The 17,193-nt window shown below is 38.9% G+C and overlaps 1 protein-coding gene across 5 annotated transcripts in view; it reads right to left on the reverse strand.

Moving 5' to 3' along the window:
• Positions 1–17,193, reverse strand: part of DOCK1 (dedicator of cytokinesis 1) — a 1,428,876-nt gene that overhangs the window by 1,279,408 nt on the left and 132,275 nt on the right. For all 5 annotated transcript variants that reach the window (XM_029610025.1, XM_029610029.1, XM_029610028.1 and 2 more), the window contains exon 3: positions 12,967–13,007. In XM_029610025.1, coding sequence (XP_029465885.1) covers positions 12,967–13,007 — 41 coding nt within the window. The remainder of the gene's footprint in view (positions 1–12,966; positions 13,008–17,193) is intronic.

Raw genomic sequence — 17,193 nt, forward strand, 5'->3', positions numbered from 1 at the left:
AAAAGAGACTCAACCATTGCACAAGCGCGATTTGCAATGATCAGACTTTGGTTGCATATGTACTGGGGTTCCAGAAGGAGCCATGGTGCAGGCCCCCAGGCAAAGATTGTCAATACTTGAAATAGTAGAAAGGGAAAGGAGAGTGGAAGAAAACTAAGTAGTTGCAAATTAAGGCTCATAATGACTACGTAAACCCAGCAGAGGATGGATCCAATGGAGTTGAAAGTCAGAAAGAGCAGGAGGAAACTATTGGGGAAAATTAATAATTACAAAAAGGATAATATTTGCACTACATTCTGGCAAACTCCTTCAGGGAGATAAATTAGAAGCATTGTTTTCTTGTATGTAAAAGCAAAGGTAATAAGGAAACTGAATGAAGAACATCATCCTCCAAGAGTGAGACAATCAGGGCTCTCCACAGACAGCAGGATGAATTAGCCATGACACGCAGTGACATCATCCAACAGTATCAAAAACTTAGCTTTAGCTAGGTAATCGACTCTCCATGGAGACAAATGGGAATTATGCATGTTTACAATAAGCAAACTTGCTTTCTCTGTCAATAAGGGGGGACTAAATTAGCCATGACACATGAGCAATTCTAAGCTAGGGGTTGCAACAGAGCACATACTGAAAATGCAACCCGGACCCCATCCCACAACCCTCCCTAGAGAGTGGAATACTGGGTGAACAGGCTGCCCCTCGATAGATTGTCCAGACAGTAATGAGATGTGAAAATGTGAACTGGCAACCATGTTGTAACTCTGCAGATGTCTCCAATGAAGACATCTGCAGAGCTGCAATAGAGGTAGCCAGATGAGCAATAGAGGTAGCCATGGTTTTTACTTGATGAGTCAACAGAGTCTGATATCTGGAAGCCTGTTAAAGTATAGCAAAGAGCAATACAGTCAGCCAGTCATTTGTATGGCATGCACTTGATAACAGTTATTCCCAGTCTTTTAGGATTGTAGGAGACGAAAGGTTGAGAAGCTTGACGATTGTGGTTAAGCTCTCTTCATATGATAAGTCAAAGCCCTTTTACAATCCAGTGAATGGAGGGACTTCTCCCCTTTATGCACATAGCATTTTGGAAATATGGGCAAAACAATGGCTTAATTAAAAAAAAAATGCCCAAACCACTTTTGGCAGAAACTTGGGCGAGTGCGGAGCACCACCCTGATGTGGAAAACCTGTACAAATGGAGTGTAATTAACCAAAGCTTGTAAGCTCGCTGACTCTTCTAGCCAAGTGATGGCAACTAGTAGCTGAGTGACCAGAGCAGCAGGCTGAGAACCAGGGAAGCCAGTGTTCAAATCCCACTGCCACTCCTTGTGACCTTGGGCAAATCACTTCACCCTCCATTGCCTCAAGTACCAACTTAGATTGTGATCCCCTCTGGGGACAGGAAAAATACCTACAGTACTGGAATGTAACTCACCTTTAACTACAATGAAAAGGTGTGAGCTAAATACACTAAATAAAATAAAAATAAACTTTAAGGTAGCTGACTCCAAAAGCTTGCAGGGAGGCTTCATCAACTCTGCCAAGATGACATTAAGATCCTATTGCTTTGCAACCAGAGGGTTCACAAGCCACAGGCCTTTTACAAACTTAGAAACCATAGCATGGATGTAGATCAGCTTTTAAGCCACTTGAGTCTGGTAAGCAGAGGACCCTGTTTCCTGTGACAGATTTTTCAAAGTTTTGTGGAAATGTGCATATATTTGCAATTTAAATTCTTTTTTTTTTTTTTTTTTTACTTTATACCATGTCCTTTTCTGACATTTCTGTGCCATTAACTTATTTGGTTCTTTATTAGAGGAAAAGGGATCTTATTGATTAGGGCTGGGGAGAGGAAGGAAAGGATGGGATGAGAAGGGGCTGGGAATGGGAAGCAGAAAATTGCAGAGGATGGGAATGAAGAAGGAATCATTGGCAAGATATGTAAGGGACAGAGAAAGAGAGAAGAGGATAGAGGATTCAGGGAAACTAACGAATGTGGGAGAGGTAAGAAGGGTGTGGAGGGGAGAGGAGATCAGGAGTGGGGACTCCCACTGGAAAGGAGGAAGGATCGGGGATGGGGAGGTGGGAATCAAGGGAGTATTGGGGACAGGAATGGAAAAGGAGGAGGAAAGACTGGTATGAAGAAGAGGAGGAAAGAGGGAGGAATAGGAATGGGGTGAAGGAGTGAAGATTGGAATGGGGGCATGAAGAAGAGACCCCAATCATACCTCATCACCTCTTTCACTTATTCCCCTTCCAAAGCTCCTTTGATCCCCTCATTCTCCCTCTTACATCTCCTCCCTCCCCCTTTACAAACCACTCTCCCCCTAGTTTCACCCACCTCCACCTCATGCTGGTTCATTCTCCCCACAAACCCCTCACTCACCCTGGTTCACTTCCTCTCCACCCCTCACTCATCTGGTTCACTCCCTCCCCCAATCCTGGAACCCCTCACCCCCATTCACTCCTCCCTCAAACCCCTCAAACCCCTCTCTCACCCTATTTGATTTTTCTGCTTTTCAGCACTTCAGAGGACTACATTGTTTCCCCCCATGAACCCCTCACTCACTTGGTTCCTCCCCACCCCCCTAGCTCACCCTTCACTTTCCCCAGGTAATTCATTCCCCATACTCCTAATGATCCCTGATTCATAGCGATCCTCCTGAGAAGCACATACTGGACTCCAGGAAGGGCCTTCCTTTTGAGATAACTAAGCTGGTGGTCACAGAGACCAGAGGCACATAGACAATATTGGACCCAGAGTCTCCAGGTGAAGTCCATGGGATGATGGAAGGGTAGCAGCTCCAGGAGGCCAGGGTCTAGATCAAGGAGATCAGATGGTGATAATGCACCAACACAGAGGAATGCAACTGTAAGGAATCCCCTCCTGGTCCTCCCAAGTCTTGCTCCTGCAACCAGAGCATTGATGTGGTAGAGGACTGGTACCCATTTGCATGAACAGCTCCAAGGCCCATTAATACATCAACCTTTAGACAGCTTCAGTGCTGACTTCTTCGCACTGTCAGCTCCAAGGAATAGCGCTTCTTATTCTTCTGCACCGACAAGCCCTGTGAAGACAGGGAATGAAACTTTGGGTGCGCCAAAAAATTTGCAGGCTCCTGCACTCAACATTTCCAAATCTTGACTCTGGAATCCAACACCACAGTTAGGGAAGCTTAAAGGAGCTTCTGCTTGACTTGGCGCAGAGGGAGCCCAGAGGTCCCACTCCACAAGGAGGAGTGGCTTCAACTTTTCACTGATCTGCAAAGTTCCTCCATCTTCCACGCCCTGCTATTAGGAATCTCAGCAATATAATATGCTTTTATAATTTGTTTTTATCTAAAATATGTACATACACCTGTAATCCACTTAAAGGTGAATTTTAAAAGCTTTGTGCTCAACAACTCCAGGGATATGAGCTTAAGTCAAGCCAACACGTGCCGCGCGGATTTTATAAGGTGCCCGCATACGCACGTATCTCTTATGAGCACAAAAAAATTCCTAAAAAAGTGGTGGGGCATGGGCATTCCAGGATTTATCAACAAAATTAGCACATACGTACTTACACACACAAGCGTGCGCCAGGTTCCCCTGCCGCGTAACTTTACTTCTGCTATGCATGGAGTTTAAGTCAGAAAACAAAAAAAAAAAAGTAAAGAGGTGAGCGAGGTTTTAAAGGTCGGGGTTAACAGGGTAAAAGGGAGGCTATTTAAACTAGGGAGGGTTAGGAAGTGCTATCCCTCACCTGGGTGAACTGGGAATGAACTGGGAAACAGGTAATTGTGTTGACGTGTCTACTAAAATCCCCCCACTTACACAGTAGAAGCAGCATTTGCATGCATAGGCATGTGCCTACTTAAAATTGCAAGCACTTGCGCGCACGTTCAGCCTATTCTATACCATGCACACATATACAAGCATACGTTATAAAATAGCCACATCCTTGGGCAGAAATTTTACTGCTGAGCACGCAGAGGCAGAGACAACTATAACAATGGGTTAGTTGCAGTAAGGACTTCGGGAATTGAAAAAGAGACTAAAAGACGTAGAGACCAAGAGGGTACATGTCCATGTGGAACTCAGACAAAAAAAGAAAAGACTGAAGGGTTCATGAGGGAGCACACACATGGGAACTCCCATGAATATTCAGCAGTAAAAAGTTTGCTAAGCTAGAGAGATGGGTCGCCATCAACACGCGTCATGGCTTAATTCAGCCCAGCTTGTCTATGGAGAAAGAACTGTTATCCTAACAAATGACAAGATAATCTCTAAAGTGCATTGAAGAATGAGAACTATTAGCCAAATCACTTTAGAGACAATTCATTAAAGATTAATTAGATGATGTAAAGAATAGCTTTTGGATGGGCAATTTCCTGATGATTCTGAATTGCACTGTATATTTCGGGGGTTTGAGCTATCTATGGATTCCTCCTGATTAGCTTCTTCATTAAAGATGTCCAAATAAACTGGAAAATAGATTATAAAGTAATGATATACCAATAGGACATAGAATGCATAATTCTCAAAAGACTGCTACATAAAATTATATTGTACCAAATGACACTTCCTATAGCTTTCATTCTCCAACTTCACTTATTCACGTCAACTGAACATATGAAGAAGAAAAAGTTAAATACAATAACTACAGAAGTCAGTCTTCAAAACCGTGCAATGTTTTTTAAATAGAACACATTTCCATTTACAAAATATTTAGTCAGGTTTATCAGATCAGAAACACAGATGTTGCCAGCAGAAAAGGATCTCTTGGTCCAACCAGTCTGCACATTTGTCTACTGTACTATTATAGATCAAACTCAGCCTATGGTCCCCTTACTTTGTTGTTTGCACCTAAGGTCCTCTTACCGTCTTGTCCCATGCATACTTTAACTTTGTCATTGCTTTGGCTCCTACCACCTTCACTGGAAGACTTTCATATGTCTATTAATCTTCTTAACAAAAAATTATTTTCTCACATTTTTTCTTCAACTTTCTAGGATATGTCCTTATCTTTCAACTTATTTTATGGAAAATGCTACCTTCTAGAATCTTATTGAAGCCTGCTAGTTTACTTGATCAAATTTATGACTCACTTTTCCAGGTTAAAAAAAAAAAAGACCCAAAGATGTTACATTAAATATAAAGACAAAATATAATATAGAAAGCTTACATAAAAATTCCCTAAAAATATAATTAAAATAAAAAGCCTTCCCTGAAAATCTAACAGTCCTCTTTTGCTAACACAGAAAAAAAAAATTTAATACATATAAAACCATTAAAATCCTGAAAGAATATGGTCAAGAAAAACTACTCAAAAAAAAAACTAAACTTTTTTTTATAATGGCTTTTCTTGATTAAATTATTTTAGGTATTTGCTGATTTTATATAATTCAACATATTTTGGTTTATTAGAGAAAGAGGAGCCTCAGGTTTTTTTGTTTTAATTACATTTTTAGGGAACTTTTCTGTAAGTTTTCTATATCTTATTTTGTTTTTAATTTATATTTATTGTAACATTTATTTATTATATTTTTGGTTATTCCTCTCCTTGGGTATTTTTTTTTTTTTTAACTGAAAAGGAAAGTCATATTTTTTATCAAACAATTTAGCAGGCACAAGCAAAGTGTTTCCAATCTGAATTCTAGTGGCAGAGAGTTCCATAATGAACGGATCAAAGAAAGAATGAGTATATGTTCGCACTATATTTGAATGTTTGTATCTCACTATGAGGATCATGTACTAAACTGAGACATTTAGTGGGTCATTTTTCAAAGCGATCGCACGCAAAAAGGGACTTTTTGTGTGCAATAACTAAAAAGGGGCGGCGTCAAGACTGGAACAGGAGGAGTCGGGGCGGCACCAGGGTGGACGCCATGAAGACAGCGTGGATGGTGAAAAGGTAAGGAGCCTTTTTGCTTCCAATTTCGCACCCAATAGCACCACCTTTTACAATGGCACTATTGGGTGTGAAAGCTGGCAATGATTGCACCGCGGAGGTGGGGATGTCCTATAATAAGGAACCATTGGGAAAGGATTAGTAAAGGCACAAAAGAATGCTAGGGTGGTACTAATGTGGGACCCAAAAGTGTTTCTATTAGGTGTGAAAGGGGAAGATTGTTTAAGAGAAAGCAGCAGCTTGTAAACAAAAAGAAGCCTCTATGTTAATGTCTAGATTGAGGAGGCAAGGGAATGTGTATTTAACTTAAAAAGTTACAGCTACAAGGAATGATAAGCGTTAAGAAGCTTGAATGGATTTGGTTAGTCTTTGAAGCATACTTGAAAAGTTAAGATAGTAAACCAATCTTGAAATTGTTGAAATGGATCCAGTTTGATGGAAAGGAAAATAGTAGTCTTGTGTACTACACCGTATTATAGTTTAAAATGTGGCGAAAGGTTAAGGGAGACGCAAGGTGAGAATAAGGTAGGGGGGAAAACAGGTAGCAATGGGAATTACAGCTATGTTCTTGTAAGTTTAACTGGATAAAATCTCTAGTTGATTTTATTTTAATATGCACTCTTAACATTAGATGTGGAACAAGAACGAGTGACATGTAAATTACCAAGGATACATGTTTCAAATGGACAAAACATGAGATTAATGGACAAAACATGAGATTAATTATCAAATAGCCTTTATTATCAAATAGCCTTTATATTGAAATTTTCTGTAACCAGAACCCTGAGGGCACACTCTATAATTGTATAACTTTTGAAAACATACTACTCATTAGTATTTTGTGCCTTACTGTAAACCGTTGTGATGGTACATAACTTATCGACGGTATAGAAAAGATTTTAAATAAATAAAAATAAATAAATAAATCTGCTTACATGAAAGTATAAAGTATACAATCAGAGGTCCTATACGCAGTGCTATATTCTACAAATAAATCTTTTTTATTAAACACATTCAATATAAATCATCCTCCTCTAATACATAGGAACTCCTAGCTAGACAATAATTATTAAAAACCACTCACTCATTCGTTACCCCAATCATACTTTCCACACACATACCATTCTCTAACTTATAAAATAATACCCCAACATGATTAATATGTCAACAAATATCTTATGAACATTTCACATAATATACAGCGCACTCCCTCTCAGTATATAACAAATGGAATATTATATGTCTATTTATATGTTCAATCACCCCGTCCGCCGTAGCAGACTTCCTCAGGGATGTATTCATGAACGCATAAATTGATCACGTTGAAGTTGATTATTGCACCTCCCGATGACCATACTTATAATAATCACCCTAGTTCTTCTTATAACCCTACTCCTTAAAGTGCCTTCCCACGTCTAGCAGGAACTCCACATCTAATAGCGATGTAACCAAATAAACTCCTTTCGCTTCTATCTCCTTATGTTCTGTTAAAGCGGTTGATATTCGCGGTACTACCAGTCTTCTTCACATGTGTCTTCCCTTCATCTCCTTTTACTTAAACCAACAAGCAAACCTTCTTCTTGTATGCCTTTTTCATAGTTCTTACAACCAACATGCTGTCTTCTTCCGTATCGACACGCTATGCTTAAACGTTTAAGCATAGCGTGTCGATACGGAAGAAGACAGCATGTTGGTTGTAAGAACTATGAAAAAGGCATACAAGAAGAAGGTTTGCTTGTTGGTTTAAGTAAAAGGAGATGAAGGGAAGACACATGTGAAGAAGACTGGTAGTACCGCGCTGTCTTCTTAAACGTCTGTCTTCTTAAACGTTTAAGCATAGCGTCTTCTTAAACGCTGTCTTCTTAAACGCTGTCTTCTTAAACGTTTAAGCATAGCGTGTCGATACGGAAGAAGACAGCATGTTGGTTGTAAGAAGTATGAAAAAGGCATACAAGAAGAAGGTTTGCTTGTTGGTTTAAGTAAAAGGAGATGAAGGGAAGACACATGTGAAGAAGACTGGTAGTACCGCGAATATCAACCGCTTTAACAGAACATAAGGAGATAGAAGCGAAAGGAGTTTATTTGGTTACATCGCTATTAGATGTGGAGTTCCTGCTAGACGTGGGAAGGCACTTTAAGGAGTAGGGTTATAAGAAGAACTAGGGTGATTATTATAAGTATGGTGATCGGGAGGTGCAATAATCAACTTCAACGTGATCAATTTATGCGTTCATGAATACATCCCTGAGGAAGTCTGCTACGGCGGACGGGGTGATTGAACATATAAATAGACATATAATATTCCATTTGTTATATACTGAGAGGGAGTGCGCTGTATATTATGTGAAATGTTCATAAGATATTTGTTGACATATTAATCATGTTGGGGTATTATTTTATAAGTTAGAGAATGGTATGTGTGTGGAAAGTATGATTGGGGTAACGAATGAGTGAGTGGTTTTTAATAATTATTGTCTAGCTAGGAGTTCCTATGTATTAGAGGAGGATGATTTATATTGAATGTGTTTAATAAAAAAGATTTATTTGTAGAATATAGCACTGCGTATAGGACCTCTGATTGTATACTTTATCTTCGATATAGACGGAGGCACTGCACTATTTTAGTGTACATGAAAGTATATGCATTATTAACTCTTGGAAATGTGTGAACCCACTATTGCCTAATAAATTTTAAATGGAAAAAAAAAAAAAAAGCACAGCCAAACCCTTGACCAATCTTCTAATTTTAAGTCATATTTTATTTTATCTATCTGCAAATACGGACACTTTTCCTTCTAAGCGTTCCAATTAGGGATGTACAGCCAAAAGGTGTTTCAGAGAAGGAGGATTGTTTCGGGTGGGGGGGGTGATTTTCATTTTAGCGCCAATTTGGTGCACATTAGAACTCATTTAGTGAAAGCTAAACTTTTAGCATGCACTAAATGAAAAAAAAAGATAGCACATCCATACTTCCAATGAAAAGAATCAGGTCTTGCACCCAATGCTCATGGTATTTCTCTGGTCACTTTCCCTTCACCAGTGGACCGTAAGGAGTACCACGCTATGGGCCTCATTTCCTATACTTTTTTCCCTATAGATGCAAAATGTAAAAAAGCCTTAGTAAATTAGGCCCTTTTAGTCGTAATGCATAACCAACCTCACCTAGTAAGAACAACATATTCCATCTTGATCATCGGTCTTCTATGTGAAACTGTAAAAAGGCATTACTTAAATCCAGATAAGTCCATATCTACAGCACTCCTACTACTCTAGTCACCTCAAAGATTTCAATCACATATTTTTGGCAAAATCTTCTCTTTGTGAAATGATGTTTCCTAGGATTCGGTAATCCACTAGTTTCAAAATACTGCACTATTCTACCCTTCTATTGTTTCTATTATTTTGTCCACTACTGATGTCAGACTAACAAGTTTCTGCTTCCTCTTCGCTCCCATCCTTGTAGAGTGGTACGACACCTGCTCTTGTCCTGTTTCTAAAAACTCCACTGTTTTCAGTGATAAACTGAACAGAGCTGTGAGGGTACAGAACTATTTTCTTCAGTATCCTGGGATGTATCTCATCAGGCCCAATTTGTCTTTTTTTTTTTTTTATTGTACCAGTACCTTGGAATACTACCTCCTCAACAAATACAGGATAACTTTCAAACAACTTCGTGTCGCACCATATATGTACGTATATGTCCGTAAAGAGATCTACTTCAGTATTTTATAACCTGCCCTTATCATGTATGCCCAGATTATAACATGCATGTGTATATTTGGTTATATGTGAATACCTGCAATGCAATTTAAAATGCATACTTTTCCTACCTAGTTTATAAATCTATGCACAAAATAACTTGATTGCATAAAACTCTGATTTACATGTGTAAGTTGGTATATTTTTAAAACATGGGCACATAATTTAAATCACCAGTTTGCCAAAACAACCACCACTTCAACCAGCCCTGCTCCAGATTATCAAGACCCTCCTAGTTCTTCATCTTGCACTCTCCCCGGCTCACCCAGACCTCCCAACCAACCAATAGCAGACAACAGATGAGCCTGAAATCATTGCGCGAGATAATTATCAGGTGTAAAATTACAATAATAAGTTGCCAAATGTACTCGTGTAAGTCTTTTATAAAATAGCAACTTATGCACGTAACTTTTAGCCCCAAACCAGAATGCCCCTAGAATGCCCTTTATATGCATGTGTAAGTGTGTGTATACATGTGGTTTTTCTATGTTTATAAAACAGCATGTACAGAAGTACAAGCTACTTACACATGTAAATGCTAATTTTAGGCATACACCTCCTTTGAAAACTCACCCCAAAGTGATGTGTCACTTCAGTTTCTTATGTTCTTGCCATTTACATTCAGTCCATCAACCTCCCCTTCTAATGTGAATTCCAAGCAATATTTCAAAGATAGCTTTTTTCTAATTTTGTTCTTCACTAATCCCATCTTTCCCTTTTATACTTATTCTTTTCAGTTATATATCTTAAAAAAAAACACAACTTTAAATTCTTCTTTTACTGACTGGGCAACCTACTCCTTTTCAGCCATTGCCAGTCACGTTACCAGTCTATCCAAAGTTAGTGCCCATTAACACATTAAAAATGTGTAAACCCTGGAGTTTTAAATAACTTAGAACAAGTTATTTACAGAATATGCTTTAAAATGTCCTTCCTACCCCATGCATATTTATTATGGCTCTCCTGAAAACCTAACTGCTTATGGGGTCCCAGGATAGGTTTGAGAAGCCCTGTCCTACATAAATTCTTTTCTATAACTTATTATAGTGGCTTTCTGTGTGTGCAATTGATTTGCAATTGCTATTGTTTTACTGTTATGCTATAAAATATATTTGTTAAGATGTGTCCTGGACATGCACAAGATCTTCACTGTAAATCTCTCTCTCTCAGACTGCATGAAGTTATAAAACGTCCAATAAAAAAATACATTTATTTGGCAGGCAAGAGTAAGGCAACAGTTGGTTCTTCATTATTAAAAAAAAATATATATATAGCAGTTCTTCTGTAACCAAAAAGCAATATCTGAAATTTTCCAAACTGGGTTCTGGCCAATAAGTTTCTCTCTGGAATTTTCTTCTAAACAGTTATTATGCCATAAAACAGGGCCACAAAGTTATCTAAAATTATAGGAATGAAAAATAAACAGCAGGATTGGTAAACATATGGGAGGAGCTGCCCACACTACTAAACTACCGTATTTTCCAGTGTATAAGTCACAACTTTTTTCTAAATGTAATTGGTACGTATGTGACATATACAGCTTTTGTTCTCTCTCACCAACTCATCCATGCCCCACCAACCGAAGTTTCTCTGTCTCACCGGCGTGTCCGTACCCCGCCGACCAAGGTTTCTCTCTCCCACTGGCACGTCCATGCCCCACCAACTGAAAACGAGACTCAGTGCACTCATGTACGGTACCCACATGACATTCAGCATACTCATTTTCCAGTGCTCACACTACACTCGGCAGGCTCACTTCCTAACTACGCCAAAATCCACGAGCCCAGCGAAGGACAAACAGGTGCATCTTATCTACTGGTATAACCTATCAACCAATTTTTTCTGCAAAATTGATGTTTATGGAGGGGGTGTGACTAAAACACTGGTGCAACTTATACACCGAAAAATACAGTATGTAATTACTTTCTTTAGATTTAGATATATATGATCAAATATCAGTGAACTGAAATCTCAAAAAAGAAAAACTTCACCGCAATCAAATCTATCACAATATTCTTGAAATGAAATATTTTAAACATGACTGAAAATGTAGGAAAATAAAAATACCCAAAGAATTTGATTTTGATTACCATCACTGTTGCGGGTACTTTAAACTAAGGTGGCTTTAAAAAAAAAACAAAAAAAAAAAGACCTGATTTCAGGTGATCCTTCTGACTCACTTCCTCTCTTACAATACACCATACTGTCTATGAAAAGTTTCAACATGAGCCCAATATAAGGTTTGCTTTGGTCACCTGTCGAGTCAAGAAGCATTATCTATGAAGTGTAAAATATTTTACAAAATTCTGAACCCAAATTTAAATCTTTCATCCTGAGAATGAAGAGCATGGCATGGAGTTTAGAGCTGTCCACCTTAACTAAGGTAAATCAACCAGATTACAGAAACAAATCTTCTCAATAACAAAGTCTTTGTCTATGGAATCTTTTACCACGAGAAATTAGAAAATCAGAAACATTAATGGGTTTTAGATGTGCCCTAAAAACATGGCTATTCAGCAAAATTAGTGGATTTAATAGCCAGTGAACAGAGGAAATTGTGGCTGTGGGGAGGTGGGGAGGTGGGGTATGCATTTTGATATGTCTTCTGGAAGGAGATGTATGCTGTTCATTGTATTGATATCTGTCATTACTGTGTAATGTTGAAAGCTGCTTTGATTGCTCTATTCAAAGACAGGCCTATAAATACTGACAAATAAACGAGCCAGAATAACTTCTAAAAAGGAAATATTGTGATCTGTCTGCCAGCTATACAAGATAAAGAAATATGTCTATCGTGTGCTATTTCCAGAATGCAAGTCTTTTTGAATATTGCATTATTTAACAGAACACAAAGGCAACAGGCAGTATCTCGCTCGTATACTAGTCTTACAAAATCTATTCTCCTCAAATAGCCTCCATAGCTAAATTACCTGTGGACTTTGAAGTTAATTTTCAAAGGAAATTACATGGGTGGTTAACCTTTGAAAACTACCTACAAGATCCACAGGCTAAAAGTAGTCACACGCTTCACATCTGCAATTTGTGCAAGGCAAAGAAATTTGCTGCAGATCGAACCTACAAATACTGTTTCCATAACCTGCCCTCTCCTTCTCCCTAGTCTTATTAAGAGTACCTATGCTATGGAAGCTGGCATGTACTTTTAACTGGACAGTAGAGGGCAATTTTAGTATTTACTCAGCTAACACAACTTTAAAAATTGTCATCTTTAAGGAGCAGTTAATATTCCAGTATAAAACTGAAATTGCAGCATATGTTTTAATGATAAACCTCCTATTCAACAATATATTTACCTTTTTAGACTTTTTCCTTAAAGCGTATCCTCTGTACCAACCTAGAAAGACACATGAAAAATGCAGCATTAGCTTTTCTTCTCAAGCAGAGTTTTCCTTATCTGCCGTTATATTACTTAGGTTCACTTTTAAACAAGTTCAGCTAAAACAAATAGATTCCATATCTTTGAAAAGGCTATATCACTTTAGTGTAAACGTTTTAACAATATAGATGCTCAGATAGAATAACTATATAAATGGTACAGTATAGAGAAAAGGTACTTGCATAAGAAGAGTTACAAAAATAAACAGTTTTGGTTACATTGTGAGCAGTGCGATCATCAACAAACCCGTGTTTTAAGACTCAGATTCTACCCATTTGGATACAGAAACATGTCCAGGCATTTTATAGAGAACCTAGTACCATGCAATTAATTTCTATGTTTACTTAGTCAGACTTATCCAAATTTTAGGATGTTCACTACCATCTGAAAGCTTGTACACTCCAAAATAAATAAATAAATAAATAAATAAATAAATAAATAAATAGATAAAATAAGCAAGCAAGCTCCACTAAGAGAAAATCTGAGCAAGATTTATTTATAAACCACTCTATTCTTATTAGTTTATGCACTGGAAAAAAATTGACCACAATAATAGACAATTTTGAGGAACAAGGCAAAGGCCAGAAATAGAGTTCCCCTTTATGAAACTGTTAAAGGAAGCAGTTGCAGCTCTCCAGAAACTGGCTTAACTGCAATTTGCAATAATGATCTTAATCAGCATCTAAATCATTTTAAACTTCATTGCCTATGATATGTCTATAGGCGGGGGGGGGGGGGGGGGGGAGCTTATTTCACATTATTTTGTATGTATTCTTCTTTGCAATCTCTTTCAGATTATTCTGTGCATCCTTTATTTATTTTATCTATCGAGTTTTATGTCCCGTCGTTTGGTTTCGCCATCACAACTGTTTACAAAGTTTCGATGTTTAACAGAGTGTCCAAAAGATTCATGCGATTGTTAACATAGTTCGGATGTCAAACTCTACAGGTTATATTACGTGCTTGCATTGGTTCCACATGTTTACATAGGCCGGTAAGGAGGGAATATCCCAAAATATCATAACCGAGAATAATCCTGTGGGAGTTTAGAAAGGAATGATCAGATGTATATAGAGAATAACCTTAATGATATCTGCATATAATGCCACTATCTAGTCTGTAATTTCTTTTAAAAAAAATAAAAAATTAACAACAATGTCAGGTATAGTGGAGTGCTCAAACCCCTATCGCCGTACACAGAATTAGTGAGCAATTGGGGGGAGGGAGAGGGCATTAGAGTTTACTGCTGAAGCACAGACTCGAGAAAGATCTGCTCTCTGAGGAACAAGTCAAAAACCATACAATTATTTTCTCTTCCAAATACTTATCCCACGAGATACCGGTCATTGCCAGTGGTGTGAGACAAAACAGAACCGTCTTTTGCAACATCGCCATGGTGACAAAAGATTCAAACAGGCCCCTCTATCATCACAGAAAATGTCTGCGGCATAAGAAACTGAAAACTCCCTTACCAGGAGCTGTAATACTTGAAGTTACTAACGACATGGAATCACGGCGCAGCAGAAGAAATTCTTAATATTTTAAGGGAGTAGAAAATTGGGGGGAAAGTCTTTTTTGGTGGAAGATACTGCAACACTCCTATGGGACAAAGTCCAAATCGCGGAACTGAAAGACTTCAAAGATGCAATTATTAGGAGTCAGAGAAACAATTTCAGTATTTGGGGACTAAAGAAGAAATAGAAGGTGATCATTCAGGGAAGTTCATGAAGAGTACTGAAAATTCAGTTTAGGAGGTCTTTGAGAATGAAAGCGTGCATAGAGTGCCTTCCCTTAACGCTATTAGGAAGATTTTGTCCTTCTGCTCCATAGGAGGTTTCTGTCCTCCCTGAGTTTGCTTTAGAACTGGAAAGGATGAGGCTACAGAGTTTATAACACCAGCAATAAAACATACACAGGACCAATGGCGATTCATATCTTAAGATACCCCCAACCATTGAGAAGACCAGGTACAGGCTAGGAAGGAAAGAAAATTCTGTTTGCAACGGATCTAAGTCAAAGCACAGAAAAGAGAAAAGTTTCCAGCAATGCAAAATATACGAAAGCAAAGTTCCGATTGTTCTACCCGGCAAGGATGAAAGTTACTGTGAATAATAAGGCCAAAACATTTGAGGATCCTTAAGATCTGCAAGGTTATGTTGATTCTCTTTCAGAAAACAAAATGGACACTTGGTAGTTCATATGTACAGAAAATAAACTGAGAATATCATAAAGCGAGTGTTGTATGTACTGTACTCTCAGCTGTTTTGCATTATTATAATAGCAAACAAGATTCTGTATCTAAGTTTGGGTTAAAGTAAGATTCTTTACTGCAACTAGACTCGGGTAGGATAAGATACTCCCTCTACTAGATGAAAGCCATACAAAATGCCTTTTCTGCTTTGGAAAATGAAAATGCTGCAGAGATGGAAACTGGTCTGAGAAATAACTGATACCCTAGTTTCAGACAAACCCCAAAATACTCTAACACAGAGAAACAGAAAACTTCTGGGAGACTATTATCAAAGGCAGTAATTTGGGGGTGCATTTTTGAAGGGGTCACACTATGCTTAAATGCTTTACTGGAGCCTCAGCCAGCAAAAATTGCAAACCAGATTTTTAATGCAATTAAAGAAATAGGGAAATTAAAATTAATGTCATAATATATCTTGAGGACCAATGATTTCACTAGAAGCAGCATCTCTGTAGTACAGAGAGATTTTCAGACTGAGAAATAAGTTTGAACACATGCTGAAGACCACAGCCTTTTCAGAAGTGCTATCGATTCATGGATATGGAAAGGAAAGGCTACACCATATAGACAACTTCAATACGTAGCTCAAAAACTGGTAAAAAACAAAAGGTTTTAGATGTACTGGGGGCTGGGACCATACATGGAACGGTAAAAGGCTGTATGGCAAAGGTGGCCTACATGTTTCAGTTGCAGGTATAAGGATCCTAACTGAGAAATTCAGATCATGTCATCAAGCATTTAAACTAGAGAACACTGGTGGCAGAGGGAAGCCTGTGGGTTTGGCATGATGCCTCAGACAAATACAAAAAGCGCATGGAGAAAATAAAAGAAACCAGCTCAACAGTCCGCTCCTCGGCAATAGAGCAGTAAAGGAGACCAGGAGGACCCGTTGGAAAGCTAAGAGCACAAATGCTCAGAGTCTGGGCGATAAAGTTCCAGACCTGCAAGCCCTAATGGTGGATGCAGACTTGGAACATCCTTGCTATTACAGAGACATGGCTTGGCGAGTCCCATGAATGGGAAACGGCCGTACCAGGCTACAATCTGTTAAGGAAGGACAAAGATGACAGAAAAGAGGGAGGAGTAGCACTTTATGTAAAAAATAAGATCCAAGCAACTGAAACGCAGGGGAACTAGGAACAAGAATATGTGCTGGAGACTGTTTAAAAAAAAAAAAAAAAAAGGTGATTGCACTTCCATTTACACTGGATTGGTCTACAGCAGGACTAGGCAAACTTTTTTGTGCTAGGGCCACATTACAAGTTATTGACCAGATCTCCTCATCACGGCAACCAAAAAGCCCCAGCACTTGCTACAGGCATTTCAGTATATAGCAGGCTTGCACACGATCACTTTTATCGCCCGAGGAGCCCCTTCAGTCATGGATCCCAGCTTCTAACAAAATTAGCAAGACCTTCAACCCACAAGGTACAAGACATTTTCCCGGCTAGCCGACTACCTCTCCTCAGTCACAAATGCAGAACACAAAAAGGCCCTCACCTAATAAGAATATAAAACCTATAAAGTATAAATAGAGAGATGCAGGCAAAAAACTGAACTGGAAACCACTGAAAGCCAGACTCATGCAGTGCTCTAATCACTCCCTTCTCTGGTATACACTCTCTCCCCTCCCTCTTTTCAGTCCATTCCCTACTCTCTCCTCTCAGGTACTCCCCTATCCTCACCCCCTTCCCAATCCACCATGTGACTAATCCTCCCTGCCGGGGTTCTGTCATCTTCTTCCTGCAGGCTGGGTGCTGGAAGCCTGCAGGCAGATCAACTTCGGGCCCACCACGCTGCAGGGCCTCTTCTTGCTGGTGGGAAGTGAGAACCCCGGCAGAACATGATACCACGGCACCATGGGGGCATGTTCTTGCGGGTGAGAGGTGGGAA

This window comes from Rhinatrema bivittatum, chromosome 7, assembly GCF_901001135.1.
Source record: "Rhinatrema bivittatum chromosome 7, aRhiBiv1.1, whole genome shotgun sequence".
In the NCBI taxonomy this organism is placed as follows: Eukaryota; Metazoa; Chordata; class Amphibia; order Gymnophiona; family Rhinatrematidae; genus Rhinatrema; species Rhinatrema bivittatum.